General features: G+C 42.8%; 1 protein-coding gene across 8 annotated transcripts in view; it reads left to right on the top strand.

Moving 5' to 3' along the window:
• Nucleotides 1-305: 305 nt before the first annotated feature.
• tcf3b (transcription factor 3b) overlaps nt 306-25,585 on the top strand; it is a 29,056-nt gene continuing 3,776 nt past the window's right edge. The window contains exons 1-21 of one of the 8 annotated variants that reach the window (XM_068726034.1): nt 306-862; nt 4,101-4,197; nt 6,372-6,444; nt 12,224-12,297; nt 13,020-13,092; nt 13,625-13,665; nt 13,955-14,087; nt 14,425-14,471; nt 17,133-17,147; nt 19,450-19,543; nt 19,641-19,741; nt 20,106-20,229; nt 20,366-20,424; nt 20,990-21,065; nt 21,656-21,717; nt 21,921-22,109; nt 22,823-22,934; nt 23,231-23,372; nt 23,814-23,867; nt 24,515-24,753; nt 24,872-25,023. In XM_068726034.1, coding sequence (XP_068582135.1) covers nt 4,123-4,197; nt 6,372-6,444; nt 12,224-12,297; nt 13,020-13,092; nt 13,625-13,665; nt 13,955-14,087; nt 14,425-14,471; nt 17,133-17,147; nt 19,450-19,543; nt 19,641-19,741; nt 20,106-20,229; nt 20,366-20,424; nt 20,990-21,065; nt 21,656-21,717; nt 21,921-22,109; nt 22,823-22,934; nt 23,231-23,372; nt 23,814-23,867; nt 24,515-24,753; nt 24,872-25,017 — 1,929 coding nt within the window. In that variant the 5' untranslated portion in view covers nt 306-862; nt 4,101-4,122 and the 3' untranslated portion in view covers nt 25,018-25,023. Of the gene's footprint in view, nt 863-4,100; nt 4,198-6,371; nt 6,445-12,223; nt 12,298-13,019; nt 13,093-13,624; nt 13,666-13,954; nt 14,088-14,424; nt 14,472-17,132; nt 17,148-19,449; nt 19,544-19,640; nt 19,742-20,105; nt 20,230-20,365; nt 20,425-20,989; nt 21,066-21,655; nt 21,718-21,920; nt 22,110-22,822; nt 22,935-23,230; nt 23,373-23,813; nt 23,868-24,511; nt 24,754-24,871; nt 25,024-25,585 lie in introns of all 8 variants that reach the window. The other 7 variants (XM_068726039.1, XM_068726037.1, XM_068726040.1 and 4 more) reach the window with 7 other exon arrangements.

Here is a 25,585-nt window from a genome sequence, read left to right as displayed (position 1 = left end):
AAAATTGGGGTTGAAAATATAGTTTGTTTTGTTTTGTTTAAAAAAAGGAAAAGAGGACACAGCAACCAAAGTAATAAAATGATGTCAGCGGGCATGTTGGAGCCCCCCCTCCCCAGCCAGCTTCCCTGAGCACACAGGGAAAGTGAGCGTCAAGAAGAAGGCGGGCTCAACTTGGATTTCCGGACGTTCGATGGCTTCCACTGCTGTCAATCAAGCTCACACGCTTCCCCATTGGATGCGCTCTTTCGCATTTATCGTGCCATCTCGCCAAGCTGCTGCTGTGTAATCGCAGGTAACTTTCTTACGATAGCCTTCCGCTGGACGACCTAGTGCTCGTAGCGCTCTTGCATTTTGAGGAATTGCAGATACAGAACACAAAACCGAGCGTCGGCATTAGACATTTCCGTCGTTTTGGCCGTCGGAAGACGCCAAAGCTGTATTTTTTCCCTCTGTGAAAATACCCCGTCTCTCAAAGGCGTTTGAAATCGGACACCGCTGGCATTGAGGCCCTCACTTTTTTGTGCGGAGGGATACGTTGTTGCGTCTGACAATGTGGACGGAGGTGGTGAAGATGTCTACGAGAAGAATGAAATCATCTCAGTTGTAACAACAGGAAAAAAAAGGAAGACGCGAGATTAGTTACTATAATAGATTTGTTTGCACTCAAGACTTGTAACGTTGAAGCAAACACGTGGGCGCCGCGTGAAAAGCAGGTTTTTACCGGGACAAAAGGAAGACATCTACGCTGCTCCAATGCGTTTCATGCACTGAGGTCGAAATTCTCTTGAAGTTTTATGTTTTTCCCCTCGCGAGTCTCCGCTTTTCTTTTTACTGTTGGATATCAGACACTTGGAGAGGAGAGGTAAAAAAAGCACCTTCTTTCACTTCACGTTTCGGGGGAAAGTTGCATGAATTCGACGGGTTTCACTGACAACCTATTTTGACGCCTGCAATTTTCGAAAAGTTTTTTTGGGAATGTGTTGGTTAAAGCGGGGGGGATGTAAGTTTTTTTTTTTTGTCTGGGTTTGAGGTGGCGAGCCAAGTGTGTGATGGTCTCCGCATCGACCACGGTAGAGGAGGAAATTACTCCTTTGTTCTGCAATAAAAGACCCCACTAACGTAAAGTGTTAGTCCTGCCGAACATGCCTCATTTTGTTTTTGTTTGTTTTTTAATCGTGTGTCTCCGCCACGAGCTGTAGCCAGAATGTGGAAATAATGGAAATGTGTATAATGTTGCTGAGCATTTTTTTTGGGGGGGGGGGGGGGGGCTAAACTTTGTGTTGTTGGGGCCTATACGTGTATTTTCCACACTAAGCCAGAAACAAACTTTCCATTAAACCCCCCTTTTGGTAGCCCTTTAAACATTCCTTTATGGAAGTGTCTGGCCACCAGCTAGACTTTTATTTTATTGCACATTTGGCAGGAAATTCCTCATGCCGCCCCCCCCACCCCCCTCCTCCCCACACCGTCTCCTCCACTCAACTCCCCTCCTAATGCAACGACTTGAACCCTAATGTGTGGGAGAGAGGGCTCACTATGTTGTTGCATGGAAGTTTTGGAGCTCTCATTCTCCAGGGTCACGTCCGTTGCACTTGTTTATACACATATGTATATTTTATACATAATTTGTTTTCTCCAGGAGGCCACAACTGTAGATTATGGGGTGTTTGTTAGTCTTCAGGATGATGTCAACACGCTTCAAGATAAATGGTGAATGGGTTAGTTGTCAGCTTGGCCCTGGATGTGGCCTCGCGGAGATGATCAAATAATGTACAGCCTGCATCCTGTGGTGATGTTTACTGTCATTGTTATAAACTATTTGACCCAAAAGTGGTTTATTAATTTATAATAATGTGCTTCTGGCACGAGACATTCACATCGGGGTTTTTTTTTCTTGTTTTTGGACGGGATTTGAATCAACAGTTGAATCTCTGTTCAGCACGGCGGCCCTGGTTGTTCCCGAAGTAATAGCATTGCCATAAACACATGTTATAGTTACTCACTTTTGCTTTTATTTTATTTATTACATATGACAGGAGTAATAACACCCACAACATGCACAACCCATGCGGGCAGAAATGTGCTTTCAAATTGGAAATATCTAAATGTCAATATCAGTTATTACATGTTTGTATGACAGATAGAAGGAGGATTTTAAAAAAAAACGGGGGTAGGCACGTGCATTTAAGTCGTGTTCAGAATTGAAATGAAACATTTCGTTTTTTTTTTTTTTTTAATTTGGCATCTGCTTGGCTCAGTGGTTGTCTCCACTGGAGGTGCATGCTCGTTCATGGAGAATGACCTGCCTTCTCTGCCTTGTGTGGGGTGACAAAGACCCCTAATCTGCTTGCTTCAAATATTGATCCAGCAGTAGCTGAAGATGCCATTTTGTTACATTAAGCCCCTCTGTGTGCTCTACTCCTTTTTTAACCCAGTGGTCAAATAATGTGAGCAAATGTTAAGTTTATTTTAGTGTGTGTGTGTGTGTGTGTGTGTGTGTGTGTGTGTGTGTGTGTGTGTGTGTGTGTGTGTGTGTGTGTGTGTGTGAGTGTGTGTGACCTATTTTGTCTTTTGATTTGGCCATCTTATCCAAAAGTTTGGAAAAGCAATGACAGCCATGTTCCTAGCCTATTTACACTTGGTGTGTGTGTGTGTGTGTGTGTGTGTGTGTGTGTGTGTGTGTGTGTGTGTGTGTGTGTGTGTGCGCGCGCGCGCCCGTTCACTTCCTTCCCTTGTCTCAAGGTTAAATTAGTTCTGCTTGCCTGAGTTCACTCGACTTGGACTGCACTGTTTGTCTCCCCCAAAGTGACTTGGGTTATTTTCATACATGCAGAACATATTTATGACATTTTAATGCTTTTGTTTGTCTTTGCTTTTCAAGTGGTTCCTAGTTTATATATTTTTAATTTCTTGACATACATTTTAATAACCTGAGCTCCCCTTTTTGTTTACATTTTACAACTTGCATTTCCTCTATGAAATCCATCCTTTTTTTCTGTTTTTTTGTTTTTGTTTTTTACATCAATTTAGGTTAGTAGTGCATTACAAAAGAGGCTGTAAAAGCACACCACCTGTTGGTGTCCAAGTGCCTCTCTTCCTCCACTCGCTCCCCTTACCACTAGTTCCCCCGTAAGGCCCGCAGATCCACCGCTCGGCATCAGAGAGCGGCCTCGGGCTTGCGTTGGAATGCAAAACACAGGGTAAATCCAGTATTCACGCTCACTGTGTCATTTGACAAGGTTCTTTCTGAGTTGACATATGGTAATTTGGTAATGACGTGTTTGCGTACAGTCATTAGCGCTGCCTTTCACCCCTATTTCCTTGGGCTAACAATAGTCCCAATTATGTCTGTAATTGTAAATGTATTACACTCTCTTTTATGTAGCAATGATCGACATATGGCCGCGTTATTTGCCAGGGTTGTGTAAAATGAAAGAATTTTTTTCCCCCCCTGTTACGTGGTAGTGATTTGACTAAGGGCAAAGTATTCATCATTTCATGGCAGTGTCTCCTCTACTGCTTTGATGGGAAGGCAGTGTCTGACTGAAGCTAGCATTTTAAAGTAGCCCCAGCTAAAAGTGTCTAGTGTTAAGCAGCCTAATGTGGTCTGTTTTCCCTCATCGGTCTGTAGTAATTTGAGCAGTATGTTTTGGCCAGCTGAGACTCAATAGACGATTGTTGATTTTTTTTTTTTTTTTTTTGATAGATAGATAGATAGATAGATAGATAGATAGATAGATAGATAGATAGATAGATAGATAGATCCTTGCCTCTCACGTATGGATGTGTATTTTTTCGTATTATGTTGGGGTTTTTAAAAAAAAAATCACAAACATAAATTTGATGCGTTGGCAATAAGAAGAAAGTTGCTTTTTTTGTTTTTTTTCTCAGGAAAATTGCTGACTTAGCCCTACATTGGTACCTTATGGGAGACTAACAATTTACCAATATGAATCATCTCTAGGGTTGTGATATAGCAAAGAGAGAGTAGTTTGAATCATTCATTACCATCACCCTCTGTTTTTTTAAGAGACATATGTAAATTCTCTTTGTGCTTGCTAGTGCCATTAAAATCCTGTATCTGCAAATTTCTCTCATAGGGTTTATTAGAGACTGAAGGGTATGAACGAACAGCAGCAAAGAATGGCTGCAGTGGGAACTGACAAGGAACTCAACGACCTCCTGGATTTCAGTGCGGTAAGCGAGTGGGAGAGCAGTCTGGGTGGTTCTGGGTGGCAGTGGTAGGTGGGTGGCATTGGGAGAAAAGGGCTAAAGAGAGTGCGATACAGGTCTGGGTCTGAGCAGGGGGGAGCTGGAGGTCTCAATGACAGAAGTGGGGAAAGGGGAGCGCAAGGAAAAATCAGTGGGGAGATTAATTTCTCAAAATCTGCAACATAAAATTGGATTTTTCTTTCTTTTCTTCTTTTTTTTAAATTTTTTTAAACAATAGGTTTTGTCAGCCCAAGATATTTCCATCCTTCATTCTTGGCATGCAAAGGTAGTGCTGATTACATCCAAGCATGGCAAGTAAAACACTGCTGTACCACAGGGTGACTGGTAAAAATGAATTCAGGTTTTAATACATGTAGCTTATTCAATAATGTAGGTGATGCAGAGACACAGCAACAAGGAAGTGGATCCTCACAACGAGCTGGCATCCACTGTAGAACGTAAATAGAGAATCAGGAACGACTGCAGGAAACTGCGGAAATAATTTCACCCTTGTTTTTGTCTTCTTAAAAGTATTTGAAGTGGAAATATTGTTCTATATGAATTGGGTTGTGCAGACAGCTTCTGCATTTCTTTTTTTCTTTTTTTTGGTCATATTTTTAGTCTTTAGGAAGACATTTTCACAGAGATGCTTTCAGAGGAATCCTCCAGACATTATCTACAAAGTGGATAGAGGTATTCTGTTCAGCCTTTATTTACCTGTGTTTTGTTGTGAAGCCTTTTGTTGAGCTTTACGCTGACATAAACATCTCACAGGCCCAATGGAGCTGTGATACTTCTTTTTTTTCCCTAAATAAGCCGAATAGCTGGTACGGCTAAATTGCCAGCTCTGGATAAATACTATATATGGGACACAACAGGTAATTCCAAACCGATGCTCCTAATGAATATTTGTCAGCAGACTTAATGTCCCATGATGTTTTTTTGACAGGGTACAGTTGATTAATACTGAAGTACTAGCTTTATATTTGTGATTTTCTTTCTTTTTTCTTTCTTTTGTTATTTAGGCGTTGTTGTGCATGAATTTAGTTGGTGGAGCTTCATTATAATGACTTGCATGAATCAGTCAGCTGCTTTTTTTTTTTTTTTTTTTTTTTTAAATGTCCTTTTTATTCTCTGCCACTCCGTCGGTATTTATAGGAAACCTTTCCCCCCCCATGAAAGAAGCACTCGTCGTGAAGGGGCTTTGTGGGAGGTTCTCATTAGACAGTTCGGTTTGTGTCAGAAAAGCTCAAATTGATCGGCTGCCAATTTGTATCAGCAGATGTTCCGTTTTAAATATGACATTGATAATTGGGTGAGAAACTGTCAAATTGTTCAAACAAATTTCCTCCTCTTTGTTTTATTTTGCGGGCTATTCACGGAAACGCATGCTAGATTGGACGTGGAATAAAGGAAAAACTAAACGGAGATATCTGCGACCGAACGTAAGGGAAAACCAAAGATGGTGTCCAAATCGGTCACGTAGACCTACCCTGTTATAAAGAAAGAAAAGAGAGAGGGAGAGATCGTATGTGGTTGAGGCAGATTGTGTTTTTGTGTCCTACTTAGAAAAGGGTTTGGTTTGTACAGGAGAGTTTGGCCACGTCACTGAAAGACGCCACATAGCAGATATTCAGACCACATCACAGCCTCATGGTGAAGCCCACAGTGGCTCTGTGACACAAGCCACAGCCTCATCACACGGTCCTTGAAAGTTTTAAAGTTGATACTGCAGGATCATCTTTTTATATGACAATACAAGTTTAATTTCAAAATGCTGTATATCTGTTTGCGGGGGGGGGGGGGGGGGGGGTAGTAAAGAGATTAGTTATTTCTGGAATGTGGCAGTTTGCATGTGTTTAACTTGAGTTTTCATCAGCATGTCTCAGTGTTACGCTAGAACTCGTCTTAACGGTGGAATCACATGTTTAAAAAGTTAGTATCTCACTTTAGACTCCTCTAAAACTGAAATGCCTGCCACACACACACACACACACACACACACACACACACACACACACACACACACACACACACACACACACACAAGGACTGAGCGACATGTGTATGTGATGTCATTTATTAGTGGAAATAGGATGTGTGAAGTGTGCCATCCTTTCCTTTGTTAGTTAAGGCATCTTTCCTCTTTTGTCTTGTAGATGTTCGCGCCTCCAGTAGCCAATGGGAAGAACAGGACAATGACACTCGCCAGCAGTCAGTTTGGGGGATCAGGTAAGCTTTCAAAGCAGCGACACTGAGTCACTGTGCTGTATGTTGATGTATGTATTGTTTCCCCGAGTGACTTTAGCTGACATGACTGTGGCCGCATGCGTGTTTTTAGTTTTCGTATTAAATGCAAAAACAAATTCAGATGATCATGAACAATATTTTTCTCACGTTGCTCTTTTGGTATCTAGCACGCAGAGAGTTTCGGTTTTGATTGCCCCAGTTTTGCGATCACTGCCTCCATTGGTGCAAAGGCTTTTAATTTGGTTTGTGGTGCTCAAAGCGTTACAAAATTACATTTTTGAAAAACCTCAATCTCCAGTTTAATCCATTGACATCGCTGATAACAGATTTCATTGGAGCAATTTGCTGCCAAAGAACAAATGTAGGAAATTAGTTGTGCTTGTATTTGTTTATTCAACTACAGAGAAGTGTAAATTCACATTTAGCATCGCGCCACAGTTTGTTCTATGACTGTCTGGTTGTTTAGATTGTTACGTTTAAATAGAAAAAATATCCATTTATACTTCAATCCTTTTTGTAAAGGGTTGAAACTGCAGATTTATTAGTAGCCACACCTTTTATTTTAACATCTGTCTGATGATTCTTTCCCCATTTCTTCAGCTAGTCTTTCTTTTTAAAGTGCAAAGTAGCTGCAGTTAACCCCCTTTAAGCACCTGAAGCCTTTAAGTGAGCTTTTCTCTCTTCCTGAATGTTATTAGTAAGTCGTGTTACTTTCGTTCCTCTGTCACCCTTCCAACCTGGTGTGTGAAATCGAGTCACACTCCCCAGTGTTCCCCAGAGTGAGAATTTGGCCACTGAGGAACAAAGGCAAAAAAAAGGGGCTTATGGACTTGAAACGACTCCTCCACCCTGAAGTGTAAAACACTCCTCCCCCAACACGGCACAGGGCTCTTACCCCCACTGATCTGCAGGAAATGGCTCGAGTCCGAGACAATGTCCCTCACCCCTTCGCTCGCAGCCTCTTAAACTGGCCCAGCATGCAGCGAGCGGCCAGAGTGGAAGAGAGAGCTCGTTGAATAGAGGGATCAGCCTGTGGAAGGCAGGATTCTGTTTGTTTCTATTACAGCAGGCAATTACTAAGCAGTGAGGAGTTAATTCCTCTTTCCCCCCCCTCCCCCCCCCCCCCCATCCCCCCCCTCTCCTCGTGTCCCAAAGTGTGGCCCCTCTGTCATTGACACCTATTTTAATGCAATACTTCAAGCTGTCCCATTTAACTTCTGCGCGTATCATCTAAGAGCACTTGGGAGTCAAAATGCAGTAGTTTCATGTCGTTCTGTTTCATGTTATAGCAATAAAATGCAGTCTGTGCATACGAGGACCAAATCTCATTTAGACAGACTGGATGTTTTAGGAAGGAACTGGAAGAAAATTGAGTGAACGTGATTTATTTTTTTATTTTTTTTAGATGAAAGGACTGTGTTTTGTCAACAGGACCGTCTTTTGAACCCCCCCCCCCCCTCCCAAGAGACAGCTTATTATTTCAAAATACAATATGGCTATGGGCTAACCTATTTATTGTATAAATGATGACCATTAAAGAACAATGTCCGCCTATGACGTCACTTAGCCGGCTTGTATATTCAGGGACCCAGCAGCGCGGGAATGGCAGCAAGCAGCCTAGTGGCCCACCAGACCACCTCTATTCATCAACACAAAAGTGCTCAGAGGGGTGCTAATTGCATTAGGCGTCCTTCTCCCTTCCTCAGTGGCCTGTGTGTGTGTGTGTGTGTGTGTGTGTGTGTGTGTGTGTGTGTGTGTGTGTGTGTGTGGGGAAGGGTGTGTTGGGGAGAGGAAAGAGAAGAGGATTGGCAAGAAGTGTGGGATGTTTGAGAAGTAGGGGAGGCAGAGTGTGATAGTGTGTGGTGGGAGCTGGCCAAGCCAACAAGCCTTCAGGCAGGCGTCCCCTCTGTCACCTCTGCAGCTGCTGGCAATGTCTCCAACCCCCTTCTCTCACACACACACACACACACACACACACACACACACACACACACACACACACACACACACACACACACACACGGGGGACGCGACAGGCTCGCTTCCCTTAGATCACAACAAACAACATTGTGAATTTACACATGTGGTCTCTCCTGGTAGCTAGCTTACTCGCTGCGTTGTTTGACTTTTGCACTCTGGGCTGTATACCTGCACACGCCTGCAGTATTGTGTCATGTGTTTGGCTCTGCTTGGGTGGGTTGTAGTTGGAAAGTCTTAAGCCGGCCAACAACAAAAAAAAAAAAAAAAGGAAATCTCAAAGGAGAGTGCTTTCCTTCTTCAACTAAATTAGATGTTTTCAGAGCCTGCAGCCACAAGAAGGCTTTGTGGCAGAGAATAAATATGTTTCTGGGTGACTTTCACTGGAAGCACATTCACACTAGCCATGCCAAAGTCTGGATGGATGTGATACACGCCCAGAGAACCTGTTGTGCTCATGCCAGCCCCATGTCTTTGACATTTCTTATGCGCGTTTCTAATTGGTCGATTTATAACGGGATGCTTTCTATCTGAAACCTTATTTTCCCAGTTTGACCATCATGTCAATTGACTGTTTAAATCTTCATCACTGGCTTTACTTTTGTTCTTTATGGAGCTAATTGTCAGCTGTCTGTAGATGGAATAGATTTTTGGTATTATTTTGTAAAGTTAGCATGAGCTGCAGTGCTCAAGTACTCTGATGCTGTCTTTATACTCTTGGATGTCATACTGTGAAAGCTCATTGAAATTAAGCTTTTAGTGGTAATGACCACTTATGTTGTGTTCAATCCTTTTTTTTCTCCCTCACAATTATCATCAAACTGGAAATGTCAGTAGAGACGGTAAACATTTTAGCACATCCACTGTAGCAAAAATCACGATATATATACATCACAATATAGCATGTTTTCTGGTCGTTTAATAACTTGATAATATATGTGAATAAATCACTCTTGTGTGAATTCAATGTGACAAAAAGTACTGAATATTTTCTCATTTTAACTAGGAACTTTACTGCAAAATAATCAGATTTTCTGAGTAATTTGCTTGAGTTTATTATTATCAATTTTGACAACGTACTTGTTAATTACCATATCTCAATATATGATTTAATTACAACGTGATTAAATCTGAAAGACGACAATCATATTCAATTATCGCTCAGCCCTAACCTCCACCAGTATTTATAATCCAAGGTAATGATAGGTCTCATTGCGCTGGGATACTATTGTGATACGACGCTCTAGTTATGTTGTTATCCACGGTTTATTAAAGGAAGATTGTCGAAGCATTGAAAGGTTTTCTGCTTCCACCAATAAGATGTAAACGCAGAAAGCTGTCAAAGTACGCGAGGAGGTGCGACACCGCTACGTCAGCCCCACACCGACCATTGTACGACGTGATAATCAATTGCAGCTATTTGAAAGGCATCTACAGTGTGTGAGAGCTGTAGTGTGAGAGCTTTGTTTTTTTTTCTTAAGCATATCTTGGACAGCAGCAGTGCCGGCCGACTGGAGAAATGAAAAGCTCAATAGTGAAGTGATGAAATAAGGATGAAATAAAGCCCAGATGGGGCAGATCTGTGTTTGTCCTTTTTAGATTTCATTGAGAATGCAAAAAAAAAAAAAGTGTTCACAGCTATTCATTTTTTTTTAGGTCACAGGCGAAGGGTTGGTTTAAAACAAAGTACTAAAAATATTTGTACTGGCCAAAATAATTGATGTAGGAGTACATCTCTGACCTACTTTGAATGGTACAGAACATATCTTGCTTTTACAATTAGACTTTAAAACCTGCTTACTTGCTTGTACAAGAGCAATGTACCGCAGGATATAAATATCCCGAATCTAGTGGCTAGTGTTGCATTTGACCCCAATGTGTTATTTCTACAGCATTTGAAGCTCGTTGGGAACTTTATTTTGCATTATTTTTTATTATTTCAGTTGTCTGCGGTGTCTGTTTTGTGTTTTTTGATATTACACGTGACGAGACATGAACAACATAGTGGGGCTCTCCTAGCCTGGCTGAGCGTGTGTCACCTCAGCAGCTCTCCACCTTGTTTTAATTGCCTCAGAGTTAATTACTCCAGCAAGTGTGAAACAATGTTGTCAGACTTCTCCTGCACAGTCGTGCTTTCACTCGATCCTCTGCAACCCCCGCTGGCCAAATGGAGGTGAATGGAGTGTTGTATTGAAAATGGCTGTGAAGTTATTCCTCCTTGTTGGCTTGGTAGCGCTACTCTGTGCAGGTTACTGTTGACAGTGATGGTTCGGTTTTTTTTGGGGGGGGGGGGGGGGGGGGGGGGGGTTACCTGTATGTGTGAAAATAGTTTGTGGTGTGCCAGCAATTTGGATGAGGAGTGTCTTTTAAGTGGAACAAAGAAACTTGGGTTAAGATGCATCTATTTATTGCAAGACTGGAAGTAGCTCATTGTTGATTTATTTTTTTAATATATCACTAATTTGGTATTACTTCTTCCTGGCACCGGGTTTTGGCTCAAGCGTCTTCATACAAAGTCTGTCATCTTTATTTAGCAGCGAGCCCGTCACCAGTGTCCTGTGCCATTGGACACGGTTGACGGTGGTGCGGCGCTTTATTAGCGCCGCGGCCTCTCAAGCTGGGCCGGTGTGACAGTGAGCGAGGCTGATCTTTTGAGGTCCCCTCTCCTCCCTGCTTGCCTGATTCTCCATGCCACTGGCATCAGCTCCATAGATCACGGCTGTCGCAGCGTGTGTAGGTGCTTGCACCGCTCTGTTAGTCTCATCACTCATTCTCACTCGTCAGCCAGGCTGCTGATCTCGCCCAGACCCCTCTCACTCTGCCATCCCCGTTGTTTCTCTCTCTCTCTCTCTCTCTCTCTCTCTCTCTCTCTCTCTCTCTCTCTCTCTCTCTCTCTCTCTCTCTCTCTCTCTCTCTCTCTCTCTCGTCCCCTTGCTTTCTCCTTCCACCCGCGCTCACTCTCTTTTGCTTTCTCACACACATTTTTTTAATTAGGCAAAAATCAAAGGCGAAATATGAATATTCATAAGGAAACGGCATTAATATGCACAATTATGCAAATCAGCATGCAATTAAGGCTCGTGTCTCCAGAGAGCCTGGATAGCATTAGTGCATAAGACAGGGAGAAGGGGATGATGGGGGTATTTTGGAGTTTTCTGCTCCACCAGTCTTTTGGCTGTGTTTATTCCTTTGTGCCACACATCGGCCTTTTCTTTACCCAAAACATTGAGGTTCATATTTTGGCTTTACGGTATTTTTGTTTTGTGTTACTTCACATGTGTGTGTGTATGTGTCAATTGGATTTGAGTGGAATTGAAGTTATCTGCTTGGATTACATTAGGGATGTAAATGGTTAATTTTGTGCTATTCAGTGACCGTAATAAACACTAATGGGTACACTGAGCAGCATATCAAGGTTTTTTTTTTAATTTCTTTTTCCAGAAATGGTGTAACATTGCATCTTGAATGCGACAGCGGTGTCTTTGATCAATAGTGATGCTCCCTCTTGGCTCGCACAAGCCCATTGTGGCCACTTAAGGACATTCAATGTGTAGAGTAGGACGTGGTGACAGGTTCCCTTGATATGACTCCAACATCAGGGCATTTCTACATATCTGCAGTGACGCATAGGATAATGATTATATACTGTCATTTGGGGATTGCTAACATCGTTGCATTAATCCAACCTGCTTCTTTTTTTCTTTTTCTTTTTTCTTTCATCTCTACTTCAGACTAACTTGCTGATCTCCCTACCCGTCAATCTTAACAATATGTCTTCTTGCAGCAATAGACGAGCGCAGCGGCTCTGGGTCTTGGGGCTCAGCAGAACAGAACAGCCCCTCTTTCAGCCAAGGACGGGTAAGATCTAAACACACACTCGCACTCCTGAGTCGCACACAATTTTAAGTTTGGAGATCTAAGCATTAACACCAGATGCCATGATATTGTCACACATTCAGTTAATCAGTCGGACACACACACACACACACACACACACACACACACACACACACACACACACACACACACACACACACACACACACACACACAAACCCTCTCCCCCTACCAGCACAACAGCTTAGTACCGTTTCATGCCGTGTGCCATGTTTGATTTGAAGTGGTAGTTTTACTCTCTACCTAATAACCTTGGCTCAGGATCCTGCGTTGGCAAGCTCTCTGGTAGCCCAGAACCTCTGTGGAAGCCCACCGGTAATTGCAGCTTCACATCCGCTGTAACTGTCTTGGCACAACTCTGTGTAAATACAAGGAACATGGGGTGAAATAAATGCAGCAGGCTTTGATTACCACAAGTTGATAATTAAGAAAGTCGGTTTGAATCCCCCGAGCTGATGCAGATTTGTTTGGCATGGATCCTATTAGTTAGACTGAAAAGCAGAGGGAGGGTGCTCACTAAGAAAGCCACATAGGTGCGCTAACAAGACCACTAAACATTGTTTATCGTTTAGGTGTGTGGGTGTGTTTGTTAGCCTGTCCAATGTTAGAGCCGGCATGATTTAATTACATTTTTTCTTTTCTTTTAAGGTTACTCATATTATGTGTCTGTTATTGTTTCCTCAGGGCTACGGCGAAGGATCCCACTACAACGAGCATGAAGGCTTGTCCTCTCCGTTCATCAGTGCAGGGGTTGCAGGTATGTTGGGGTTATTTATTTTTTTTTTTTAACAAGTGACTCTTATGTGGCAAAAAAAAAAAAGAAAATGCTTGATGAAATTTTTCAGCACTTGAACGGAACGAGTGTATAAATTCCCTTCTCTGTGATGGAGGACATGTTGCCTGGTCACACTAAAATAATCACGTTGATAATGGCCGATTTTCGACTGTTGTGCGTACGTTGTTTTCTGGGTGTTAAAATGTGTATGCGTCTACATGCATGCGTGTGTGTGTGTGTGCCTGTGTTCATTCGTTGAGTGTTGGGGATGTTAGAGCACTGAGGCAGAAACCTTCCCCAGGGTTTTGTCTGGCAGGCGGCTTTATGCAGCTGAGCATACTGAAAAAGGGGAGGGCATCCCTGGACTTTTTGTACTTAAACACAACAAAAAAAAAAAAAAAAAGGAAGCTACTTTTCATTTGTTTCAGCACACACCATTGCCTCTTAATGTGTCTGGATAAAAGTCATGGTTTCACTCATTAAAGTTCATACAATCTTCACTTTTATCTTGCAGGTAAAAATGAGAGGCCACCATACCCTCCCTTTGTAAGCCAGGTATGTGACTATTTTGCTGTGTGTGTGTGTGTGTGTGTGTGTGTGTGTGTGTGTGTGTGTGTGTGTGTGTGTGTGTGTGTGTGTGTGTGTGTGTGGGTGTGTGCGGCAGCTAAATTCATGTAATGCATCACGTAAAGGAAACCCTGTTTTCTCACTTCTCTTTTCATGTTAAACACTTTGAATTAACGGTCTTCATTTCCTAGAAGAGAAGCTGTTTGTGTTATCCCACGCCCTCAGTAAAGTAGTTAATTGTAAAACCTTGTCTCTCCATCTTTCTCCGTTCTCCTAGCCTGGTTTTCTTCCTGGCGACATAGCGATGCCCAGCCCAGATGCCATGTCCCCCTCTGGCCTGAAATCTGGCCCCCAGTTTTACCCGTCATACCCCAACAACCCAAGGAGAAGGCCGCCTGATGGAGGTATAGGTACGATAATTGATTTCATTGTTTTCGTCTTCAAATTGTTCAAATGTTCTTGTTTTTGTCTGACCAACATTGTCTACGTTCAACAACTCTTTTCAATACAAAGGTTAATACAGATGAATGCACAGCAACACTCATTCACAGTGACAGACGTACACACTGCCTCACACATGCCTTAGTGTGTTTGGTGCTTTGTGTTCTGTTGTTGGATTCGGAGCACAGGACTAAATTGCACCTGAACCGACATACCTTTGACAGATGTGTCTTTGCTAAGTCCTTATTTGTGTTTTTGTCTCTCTTTTCACCTTTTTTCTCTGTGTCTCTGCCTGCCCGCATACAGAAACCCAGCCAAAGAAGATTCGGAAACCCCCTGGCCTGCCGTCCTCGGTGAGAGCTTATTTCTGCTTGCCTTCACAGCTCACAGTCCTTCCTTTCTTTCTCTCTCTCTCTCTCTCTCTCTCTCTCTCTCTCTCTCTCTCTCTCTCTCTCTCTCTCTCTCTCTCTCTCTCTCTCTCTCTCTCTCTCTCTCTCTCTCTCTCTCTCTCTCACTACACGCTCTTGCTACATATAGACAGACTTACTACAGACACACACACTTGCTCTCCCACTCTGCTTGAGCAGGTCTGTGACGGACAGGGGTAAAGACCCTCTGCTCAGCCAGACTCTCAGTGAGCTGACAGTCGGGCAACTCTGGGCCCAATAAACATCATCACTGTGGCTGTCTCTACACTACACTCAAGTGGTTTCAAGTGTTGTTCGGCGTCTGGTTGTCATGTAGACGAGCAATTTTATAGGATTTTTGAGGTATTTTGTCAAGTCTGGTAACTCACCTTCTTCAGTGGCCTGATTTGAATTAGACGTTTTGTAAGAACACACAGGTTTTGGATTTAAGTATTGAGGGCACACGTGTTCCATGCAGCCAGTGCACGAAGGGTTCTAGTAGGTTGGCTTGTGGTGGCTCGTTCAATTTTGGATCCAGTTCAAAGTTTGTAATGAGACACTTGGATTTCTTAAAGCAATACATCACCCACAAAATGACCGTTTGTATATCGAATCCTCGCACCGTGTAACCTTGAATTCTTGAGGAAAACATAGTTTTTCTCGCACGCCTCCACTGTGAACGGAGAATCAAGAAACAGAGGAAAGTCTGAATGAAGTTAAGTTAATGGAGGCCAGGTTTAACGACGGTTAAACTATATCCATCTGTTTACAAACTCTCACACAACTCGTGCAGTATAACCCAAGTCTCATGTGTCGCAGGCTCACTACTTCCCAAACGCATGCATCTTTGCTAAAACCTTAATATTTATATTACTCAGGACGCACACAGACGAGTGGCGAGCCTCTGCAAGCATAACACTGTTAATGTGAGTGTTTTTAAATGGTGCTTTTTAAGCCAAGATGCATGTTATGAAGTAGTGAGCTAACGACTGGATAAATGAGACTTGGTTTTATTCTGCACGAGTTGTGCGAGAGTTTGTAAACAGACGTTTTGAAAGTAACTTTTCTCTTTATTCTTCATTCATCCTTTTATGGACATTTGATAAAAATGTTTTTTTCAAGAATTGAAGGAATAAACAATATACAAATGATCATTTTGTGGGTGAAGCATTCCTATAAGGACAATGTAGAAGCCATTCGGAAAGTTCTGTGGCTGTAAAGCAAGTTTTGTAATCCGTTTCCCCCGAAGATTCACTTTGAATATCAGTTTTGGAGTTTTAGTTGCGTAGTTTTAGGTTATTCATAACTTGTTGCTTGAAATGGGAAACTTAAAGCTAAATAGATCCAGTTGGATTTCAATTTGAGAGGCGGATTTAATACTGGATTCAACCGTGCGCTTACGAATTCTAATCCTTGGTCTAAGCGCTCCGGAGTACCATATAGTGCTTTGATTTACTGTACCAAGTGTCACATTTTGTCAGTGGGCCCAGAATTCCCAGCAGCTGATGTGTGGATGATGGCAACCACACATAGCTGGAAACACAAGTCACCGTGACGTGTTTGAATATATCCTGAATGAATCTCACTGTTAGTTTAAAGCCACTTGACAAAGAATTGAATCGGGCGGCAGTTGCACACATCATTCCCATTTATAGATTATTTCCACTAAGTCCTGTGTGCTGATTACCAACCAGTCCGTCCATTCAGACTCAGCTGCTGTAGATCGCGGATGATTCAGACGCCATTTGCTCAATTTGAATACCACACAGCATTTTCAACGCAACACTAACTTCTCTAAATATTTCCCTCTGCAGAGAGTTGTTTATGGTCCTGAACCAACTTTTTGTTTGTTTTTTAAAATGGCAAACATGATATGTAATGTCAGAAGAACCCTACTGGGTTGTTGCTTGTCATGCTGCTATTAGAGTCCAGTCTTGCAGCCTGAGCTGCCACTAGATCATCAATATGAAATACTTCCATTGCACAAACATTTTCAGTCACCCAGTCCACACGCTACTGTAGTTCTCAGATGACCAGAGTGACCTGAAAGATAAACTGGATATGGAACCTTTGCATCTCCTCACTTGCGTCATCTGTGTTTTCGGCACGGTGTCTTGAATCAGTGAACCAGCGACACAAGCGGAGGAGGGGAAGATTAAGACTAGTTATTTATAAATACTGGGTTTAAAAAAAAATATCTGCACGTTAACCCGGACTACAATCTCTTCTTCACATCAGAATTTGTGCAACATTCACAAGAAAAAGTTAAATGAAGATTGACTCATGCCTATGCTGATGGTTTTTTTTTTAACGCATGGATGGAGTGAATTCAAAGGATTTGTATGGCTGGCTAGGTCCAAATCACGGAGCCACGGATGCATAATCTGGCAGGAAATTAAGTCGAGCATTAACAGCGTTGCGTTCAGACTCTTGTCTTATTATGAGACAAAGTTGCAGCAGATGCAACTGAAGCCGGCTGCATTGATGAGGTGGTTTCATATCAGATCAGTGTGGAGGTGGATCAGAGTTGGACCTGGTGAGCTTTATCTGTTCACTGAAGATATTAAGAAATCTGTTTTTAGTTTTTTTTTTTTTTTTTTTTCCCAGTGCTGTCCTCCACCTGTGGGTGTTGTCATGTTAAAGTGGCTGCTGAAACCTCCGCCGTGGTGACTACACCACAGAGATTGAGTGCGAGAACACTCTTGTCTGGCCGAGGCCCCCCTCTTCTTCACCGTCTGAACCTCCAGTCATTCCCTGCAGTGTGAACGATGGCTGCGTGGTTTCGGTGCGAATGATGAGATGTCTGTGTGTGTGTGTGTGTGTGTGTGTGTGTGTGTGTGTGTGTGTGTGTGTGTGTGTGTGTGTGTGTGTGTGTGTGTGTGTGTGTGTGTGTGTGTGTGTGTGTGTGTGAACCCCCCTCCCCCACTTCGCCCGGCCCTCTGCCTACGCTTCACTACATGATGGCCTGGGTGGGCCTCCCCCCTGTGAGTGACCCAGTTGTGAGGCGCGGTGCTTGCGAGGCCTCTTAGCCTCGTGTCTGAGCCCAGATTAATGACTGCCGATGATGATCCTGTGGTCTTTCGTCCCTCCCACACTCGCTCCCTCCCTGCTTCTCTTCACCACCCTGTCAACATACTCTTTAGTTTTTCTTTATCTACTTTTTTGTTACTTAAATCATGTCGCCATAAATCAGCAAATGGATGGATAGTAGCTGCACCCTAAAGGCGATTTGTCATTTTGCCTCAAGCTCCTTTGCTTCTGTAACCCACCAGTACCTGTGCACAAGAGCGTTGCCCTAACCCGGTGAACCTTCACCTCCTCTCATCTGCACCAATCAAACAACACGGAGGAACTTCTCTTCTGCCCCCTAGTTGTCCAATAGACTAATCACAAAACCCTTGTGGTCGAATAAAGGGCTTTGAGGTTAGTTTGATGTTAATCTTCATCTACTCCCCACCCCTTGCCACAACCCATGTTTTTCCCACTGTAGAGACCTTTACACGGTCGTAACCTGAATTACATTAAACCCCTATTAGTTGAGGATTTTACCCTAGAAATCCCCTTTCTTCCTGAGAATACAATTATCCAGCAGCACCAGTCATTGTGTAGTTCTCTGTTCCCATCTAGAGCAGCAGGATTCACTCGACATTGTTCCCCGTGAAAGAACAACTCAAAGCCTATTGTTAAATGAAGCCATCTCCGTCATGTTTTCCCCTGAATTAACCGTGATCATTTTAAATCCCCTGTTTCCTTCACACTCCCCTGGCCATATCAAGCTTTGTTTAAGTCATTTAGATTACCTTCTCCTGTCCCCCTTATCTCTCTACCCATTTCATAAATCATCAGGGCCTTCATTTTTTCCCCTCAACCCCCCCCCCCCCCCCCCCTTGCCCCTTTACCACCCCCCTACCCACTGCAATCTCTCTCTCTCTCCCTCTCTTTCTGTCTGTCTCTCTCTCACTGACTGGATCCCAGCCCCCATCTCTCTCCCTCTCTTCGCTCCCTCTCCTCAGCCCAGCTGCCTGTGGAGTTGGATGTGGTCCAGGAACAGGCAGATGGCTCTGTAATTAGAAGTGCATCTCTCCATTCCCTTTCCACTTCTCCCTGTTAAATCAAATTACAGAAAAAATCCCTTCTCTGGATTAGCATTCTTTGCAGCCTAGCCTCCATTCTCTTTCTCTCTTCCTCGATTTTGCCATGTTACTACAGAGGAGGAGAGGAAAAGACCAACTGAGTGGTGGCTGATGGTGTTTGGGGGAAACTGGAGGGCTTCTCATGTCCATCTTGGAGCCCAGAGATGTGTGTCACTTAAGGCCCAGCCTCCATTTTTGTTAGCAATGTGTAGAAAGGATGTGTGATTGGACCCTTTTTTTAAGATGCTGTTATAAAAACGTCATAGCTGTCCATTTTCATGTTTCCTGGAATCCAGTCCTCTCGTTGACGCCATATAGAACGTGATAGTGCCGGTTTGAGGGTATTGCTGGTGGAGAGAGAGTGTTGGCTCGCTGAAGGCATGGTATGTGTGCAGGCTGATACTGAGTGTGTTACAGGGAGGGGCTGCAGGCTAGGCAGGGCGATGTCACTGGGGTCCTGGGAGCAAGAGGAAGTGCTCACTGTGCACTGGGATTCAAGCCGTCGCTGTGCCCAGCATGGCATGGCCGCTGTGTTCTCCTCCACAGGCGAGGAGCCGGCCTGCCTCCACCGCCGGCAGACTCCCTCTTGCCATCTTGTGGCCACTTGAAGCTATTGGAAAACGAGCACGGATAGGATGGATCGATTCCTTATTACTTTGTCTGTCGTGATACTCAGGGATACAAATTGAGAATGCTTTTCTTTTAAAAAAACGAATCATAAAATGTCCATGTTTATGTATGTAGTCGTTTGGGAATCACAGTCTGACTGCTCACTGTGTTTGTTTGTTTAGGTGTATGCTTCCACATCTGGTGATGAGTATGCAAGAGACAACGGAGGATATCCTGGTGCTAAGCCTGGAGCTGTCTACCCTTTCTATATGCAAGGTAACCTTTCACATAATATCCCTGGAATGATTTTGTTCTGTTGGCCTGTTTTTTTTTTTTTTTTTTAAAGGTGTTTTCATATTTGTGTTTTTCTCAGAAGACCCCTGGTCGTCCTCTGGCTACTCTGCCATGCTGGGTAACTCTCCTCACATTGGACAGCCGGGCTCCTTCTCTGCAATTAACCCACAGGACAGGATGGTGCGTAGAAATGGCATCAATCTCAATCATTAGATTTCTTTTTTTTTTCTTGTTTATAATGGCTCGTATCTTCTAATGTTGCTTGTAAGGAAATTATGTGGTAAACTTGAAGGGCTAGCTTTTCATTGAGGGCAGAGTTTAGCATCTGTTCTTCAGAAGTAACAGCTCCTTCTCTATTAATAAAACCACATATCATTTGAGATGCGTGAATTAAAATATCTGTTAACATGTAAGGTACTTTATAAGGTTGAGTGGTTAATAATAATGAATAAATGAATCTTCCTTCATGAAGCATTTCTCACATTTTGTTTAGCGCTCTGTGAGGGGCTTGTGCCTTATGAAGCTACTTGTATTCCCTTTCCAGAAGCGTCAACCCCTGCCTCTGTCCCCACAGAACTATCCTCTGCACGGCAGCGAAGTCAACGGCTTCCACTCAGCCCCCACCACCTACAACCACACTCCCGCCATCAACGGAGAAGGCATCATGGGTACGGAGCTTTTAAGAAATCAACTTATCACACGAGTATCTTGGAAGAGTCTGTCTCATGGCCATTCGATTATTTTTTCTGTCTCAAAAACAAATAATCGGGTTATCTGACTTTGTGATTTCTTTTGTCTCTGCAGCCAACCGAGGCACCACAGCTGGCAGTTCAGGAGATGAAATTGGGAAGGCTCTTGCCTCAGTGAGTTATTTTGTGTTTATTTGGTTTTTCAAATTAGTGCTGGGCAATGAAACTAATACAGTCATTTTGTTTTATTTCCTCTCAAGGGAAAATTGTGTGTGTGTGTGTGTGTGTGTGTGTGTGTGTGTGTGTGTGTGTGTGTGTGTGTGTGTGTGTGTGTGTGTGTGTGTGTGTGTGTGTGTGTGTGTGTGTGTGTGTGTGTGTGTGTGTGTGAGAGTGTGAGAGTGTGAGAATGTGAATGCAAATTGCAAAAATGCAAAAAAAAGTTCCATCAGTGGTTGAGCGTTATTTTGGTTGTTCTTTCAAAACCGATGAATATCCAGTGTGAAATATGCCGAAGTTGCAACTCAGTAACGACAAAACCAGGACCTAATAATTAGATTCTGAATTTTTAAAGTGTGCAAGTACATTTTTTTGGCAAATCTATGACAAATTAACCCAGAACAGAAAAAAATGAAGTCATTGTGTCATGTAGAAAAATCTATTGTGGTGACACATTGCTCAGCACTAGTTCACTATTGCAGTGAAAATCAATAATGTTGGGCCCTTTGATCAATTCTTTCAGATTTACCCGTCGGACCACAACAGTAATAACTTCTCCTCCGCTCCATCTACTCCTGGATCTCCTCAGGCTATTGCAGGTACAGTTGGATTCTCACATATTGATCACATGAGTGTGAAATAATTAGTCCCAGTATATCAGCAGACAACATTTTAAGGTTTTAATATGTTATGTCGATTCACTTAAAGGCATTTAATCTCCAATCACCACCGTAATGTGTCATTTTAAACACTGATATAAAGAAATCTGCATATTCATGAACACATTATTTAACGTGTCTTTATTTTACCTGCATCATTTAAGTACTATCTTGCTTTGATGTAGGATTCATGTCAACCTAACCGCTGATTAAATTGTGCCAATCAGAAGGTTGGTAAACTGCGATCAGGTGGTTTTTATCCTGTGCTTTATTCTCACTCATGCAACCACAAATTTGGATGATATTTCAATTTCTGCCACAGAATACTGACATCAGTCCAATTGATTTAACTTGTTCAGTTTGATTGCAACCTTGTTTTTGGCACACAGAAAAGAATCACTTGAAATTGTTGGAGCAAGAATGATCCTGTGCATTTTTAATGATCTTCAGCGTAGAAACGGGTCTGCAGCGCCATCTGCTGTAAAGTCAACACTTCCCTCTAAACACTATCCCGATATTTCTCTCTGCAGGAGCTCAGTCTCAGTGGCAAAGACCAACCACACCCAACTATGAAGGGCAAGCGCACGCACTGGTATGTGAAAAGGTTTCTCTGCTGCATCAAAGGGGTTTTAAAATGAGTTTGAACTTAACTGTGAAATAAGCATAAAAAGGCTGAGAGAATATGTTAAGACAAAGTATTTTTCAAAGACATACTGTGCATTTATAGGCTGTTTCCTGTAATTTGATTGTGCTTTGTCATATTGATAAAGTGCGTGCTTGTTGTGTTTTTGAAAGCAGAGTAAAATGGAGGACCGTTTGGAGGAGGCCATCCATGTACTGCGTAGCCATGCTGTGGGTCAGGGTCTAGAGGGCGCCCCCGACATGCACAGCCTGCTGTCCGCTGTACACAACGGGGGCCTCGGGGGCCTCTCTCCAGCTTTCCCAAATGCAAGCCTTGCCCTCAGCAACAGACATCCTGCTCTGGTGAGTCAAGCAGGATGCAAACTAAAGTGTTCATTTGTGTGTTTTGCGGTTTATTTTATAACAAATGTAATATCTGGCAACACTTCTGAAAACTCTGCAAGGAGATGGTAATAATGGAGATTGAAGTACATGTTATTCCGTCAGACATTGCCGAAGAATAGTATGGAGGTTACAATAAAGATATTTTATGTTGTTTGCAACATGGCTTGCATGAACCATAACAAGTGCAATACACTTTGATTCATTGACTGACAGGGTACCCTGATTTTATCCTGTATTTATGTTACACGCCAAATTAGCTTTTTGAAGAAATCAGATTTCTGTTGTTATTAGCAAGAAATAATTATGAAAATAACAATTGCATTAGTGATGAGTACGTTTCCATGAGGAACAAGAAATGTCAAACATGGTATTATTTGTGCCATCTGCTGGTAACAAATTGTAAAATTACAAGCAAATAGGAGTAAACTGTATTTTGATGCATGTTCTTTGGTGAGTTAAATAACAATAAATAATGTAGGCAAACATGTAAAACATTTTGAATTCACTCCATCATTTAGTACATATTTGTTCTCACAGAGTTGAGCACATGTCAAGTTATTCTGTTGGTCTTTAAAGTTGGACCAACGCAGTTTGTAGTGTGTTTTCTATGAGTGTCGTTGTGATTTGTCTGTCCTTGTGAGCGTCGCCTCACGGTTCTCCATCTTCCTCAGCAGGGAGGGAAACACGAGGAGCCCACAGGCCTTCCTCCCAGCAGCACTCTTCTGCACGGTCATCACGCATCCGGACCCACACCACCAGTCGGCCAACCGGAAGGCTTCACCAGTAAGTCCCACTAGATATCTTGGTACTTACAGTAGAGCACATCGGTTGTTGTTTAGTGAAACTGCACAATAGAATGTCATTTTTATTTAGCAGCGCCACAAAACCAAATGTTTGATTTCAATACCCAGGTACTCGCTCATGATTCGACGAGTGTACATACACACTGATATGCGATTGAGAATTCTTCCGTGATCTCTGCTCAACTAAATTAGCTTTCCACGTTCATCCGTTGTATTACATCCCCTCCTTAGAGAGGTTCCTTTGGAGCGTCCTAACATCTCTGCGTTGGTCCCTAGGTCTCCCTGGTTTGGCCCGCTCCACGCACTCCTCCAGCGGCTCAGACATCAAAAGGGAAGACAAAGAGGACGATGAAAACTCATCTGTTGGAGACAAATCTGATGACGAAAAGAAGGACTCCAAGGCAGCACGCCTTCGACGGTAAGGTGGTCCTTACTCGGTTTTCTAGTATTTGTTCTCTGGATTTGTGTTTTAACCACTTTATAAAACTTCACTTTTATTTATATATATATATTTTTATATATTTTTATATATATATATATATATATATATATATTTATTTTTATATATTTTTATATATATATATAAATATAAATATAAATATAACGGCATGAAAGAAGGCTAAACTATTTTACCACAAAGGTGGAGATTGTCTTGACACGATTGCCGAGTGTGAAAATATGAAGGAACCTATTTGATATTGGAAATATCTGCTGCAAGGTTCCACCTGTCGGCAGTTAGACGTGTCAGGCGGTGTAATTAATCGGAGTCATCGCTTCTGTCCTGTGTGCCCCGCCGATCGCCCAGACTCAGGCATTTAACGGTGTTGAAATCCCCCTTCCCTTCATGTCACGTTTTCAGAAAGGAGGCGTTGACCCTCCAGATGCTCGCTAGCCTTTCAGACCAGAAAGATGAGTAAGTCTCTCCAATAGAGGGTCAATTCCTTGTGCTTTGCTGGCTTTCTTGCCACACATCAATTAAAAGCACATGATTGGCAGAATCATTGTAATAAAAATGTATGACAATTCTAAAATGTATCACTGACTTTCAATATTTCTTTAGTTATGCTGCGAAATTTGAAATGGAAATGTATTTTTTTTAATGTATTTGGCAAAAAAAAATGTAGCCCTGAACATTACAATAGGAAACACAAAGATTTTTTGATGACCAAAAAGGTGCAGGAAACTACAGCTCATCATGCCTTCCCTTTTTTTTGTTTTAACTGTGTAATTTGTTGTTAAAACCTTTTAAACACAGCAGCACACACAGTGTAGAATACTAAGAACATTTATGATCAAATGATCTCGAGGGAGATGCTGCTTCTTGGATAATGTTTTTCCAGTATTCACTTTTCTACAGTTTGCATTTAACACACTTCCTATGTTTAGTGTCCATTCAGTACAAAGCTCAACAGTGGGTGTGCAGTCCCTGCTCTTCATGCTAAACTTAAAGTAGCTGAATGCCATTCATACGGCCACACGAACACACTACGCGTTTGATTGTTTATCTTGAAATGTCTTCCTGCCCGTGGCTTCATTATTTGCTCTCTTATCTGTAAGTAGTCTAGATGATGAGGAAGATGACGAGGACCTTCCACCTGAGGTGAAGATGGAACGCGAGAAGGAGCGGCGAGTGGCTAACAATGCCCGCGAGCGCCTCAGGGTACGGGACATCAACGAGGCATTTAAGGAGCTTGGGAGGATGTGCCAGCTGCACCTCAGCCACGACAAACCTCAGACCAAACTTCTCATCCTGCACCAAGCTGTCAATGTCATCCTTAATTTAGAGCAGCAAGTCAGAGGTCAGTCTGCCAGCAGCACATCGTGGATGGGAAGCACAGTTCTGCTTACCTCTGTTAAACACACCGTTACTCTTTTATACTGAGGGGGCCTGTTTCTGTTTTCCCTTCCTCCTGTCAGAGCGTAACCTTAACCCCAAGGCGGCATGTTTAAAACGCCGTGAGGAAGAGAAGGTGTCTGGGGTGGTGGGTGAAGCAGCCATGCAGCTCTCAGGAGGCCATCCTAGTATGGGAGGAGATGGCCACAACCCAGTTGGCCACATGTAACACCAGGTAGGCCTTTAAAAAAAATCAGCTACTGAAGTGATTATTAGGATGTAAACATGTTGTTTTACCCACAGCTACTTAAAAGTTAAAATCCTTAAAATGTGGTTACAGGTGGTAACTGCAAGGGAGATTCATTACTACAAGTCCCAGAATTCTTGGGGCAGCAAACATTCCTTGACCAGCAAAATACAACCAGAGTAGCCAAACAAACCGACACGGTTGTAGTAATAAAAATAAGGTCAATAATTAGTCTTTTTCCGTCATAGCATAAGCAATGGCAATCTAGTTTAATGATGTGCATGTAGTTCCCCACATAACAGCAGGACACAGTTAAAGTTGGTTACCTTGATGAGGAGGTATGCGGCTCGTCGCCTGCAGCTCTTCATCGCTGCGGCTGCTTCTTTTCGCTCTATTACCTCCTGAAATATTTTAAGCTGATGCAAAATGCCGATTTATAAACTCCTGTGGCTGCTTCCACAGGCAGTTGCCAGTTGAATACTTTTTAATGTTCAGCAGCGGGAGTTGGTTTGCAAAAGCAGGAATTTCCCTTGAATCCCTCATGTGGGTG

The sequence above is a fragment of the Cebidichthys violaceus genome, unplaced genomic scaffold, assembly GCF_023349555.1.
Source record: "Cebidichthys violaceus isolate CVI_PGR_0920_01 unplaced genomic scaffold, fCebVio1.0.p SCAF_37, whole genome shotgun sequence".
In the NCBI taxonomy this organism is placed as follows: domain Eukaryota; kingdom Metazoa; phylum Chordata; class Actinopteri; order Perciformes; family Stichaeidae; genus Cebidichthys; species Cebidichthys violaceus.
This window is presented reverse-complemented; position numbering and strand designations above follow the sequence as displayed.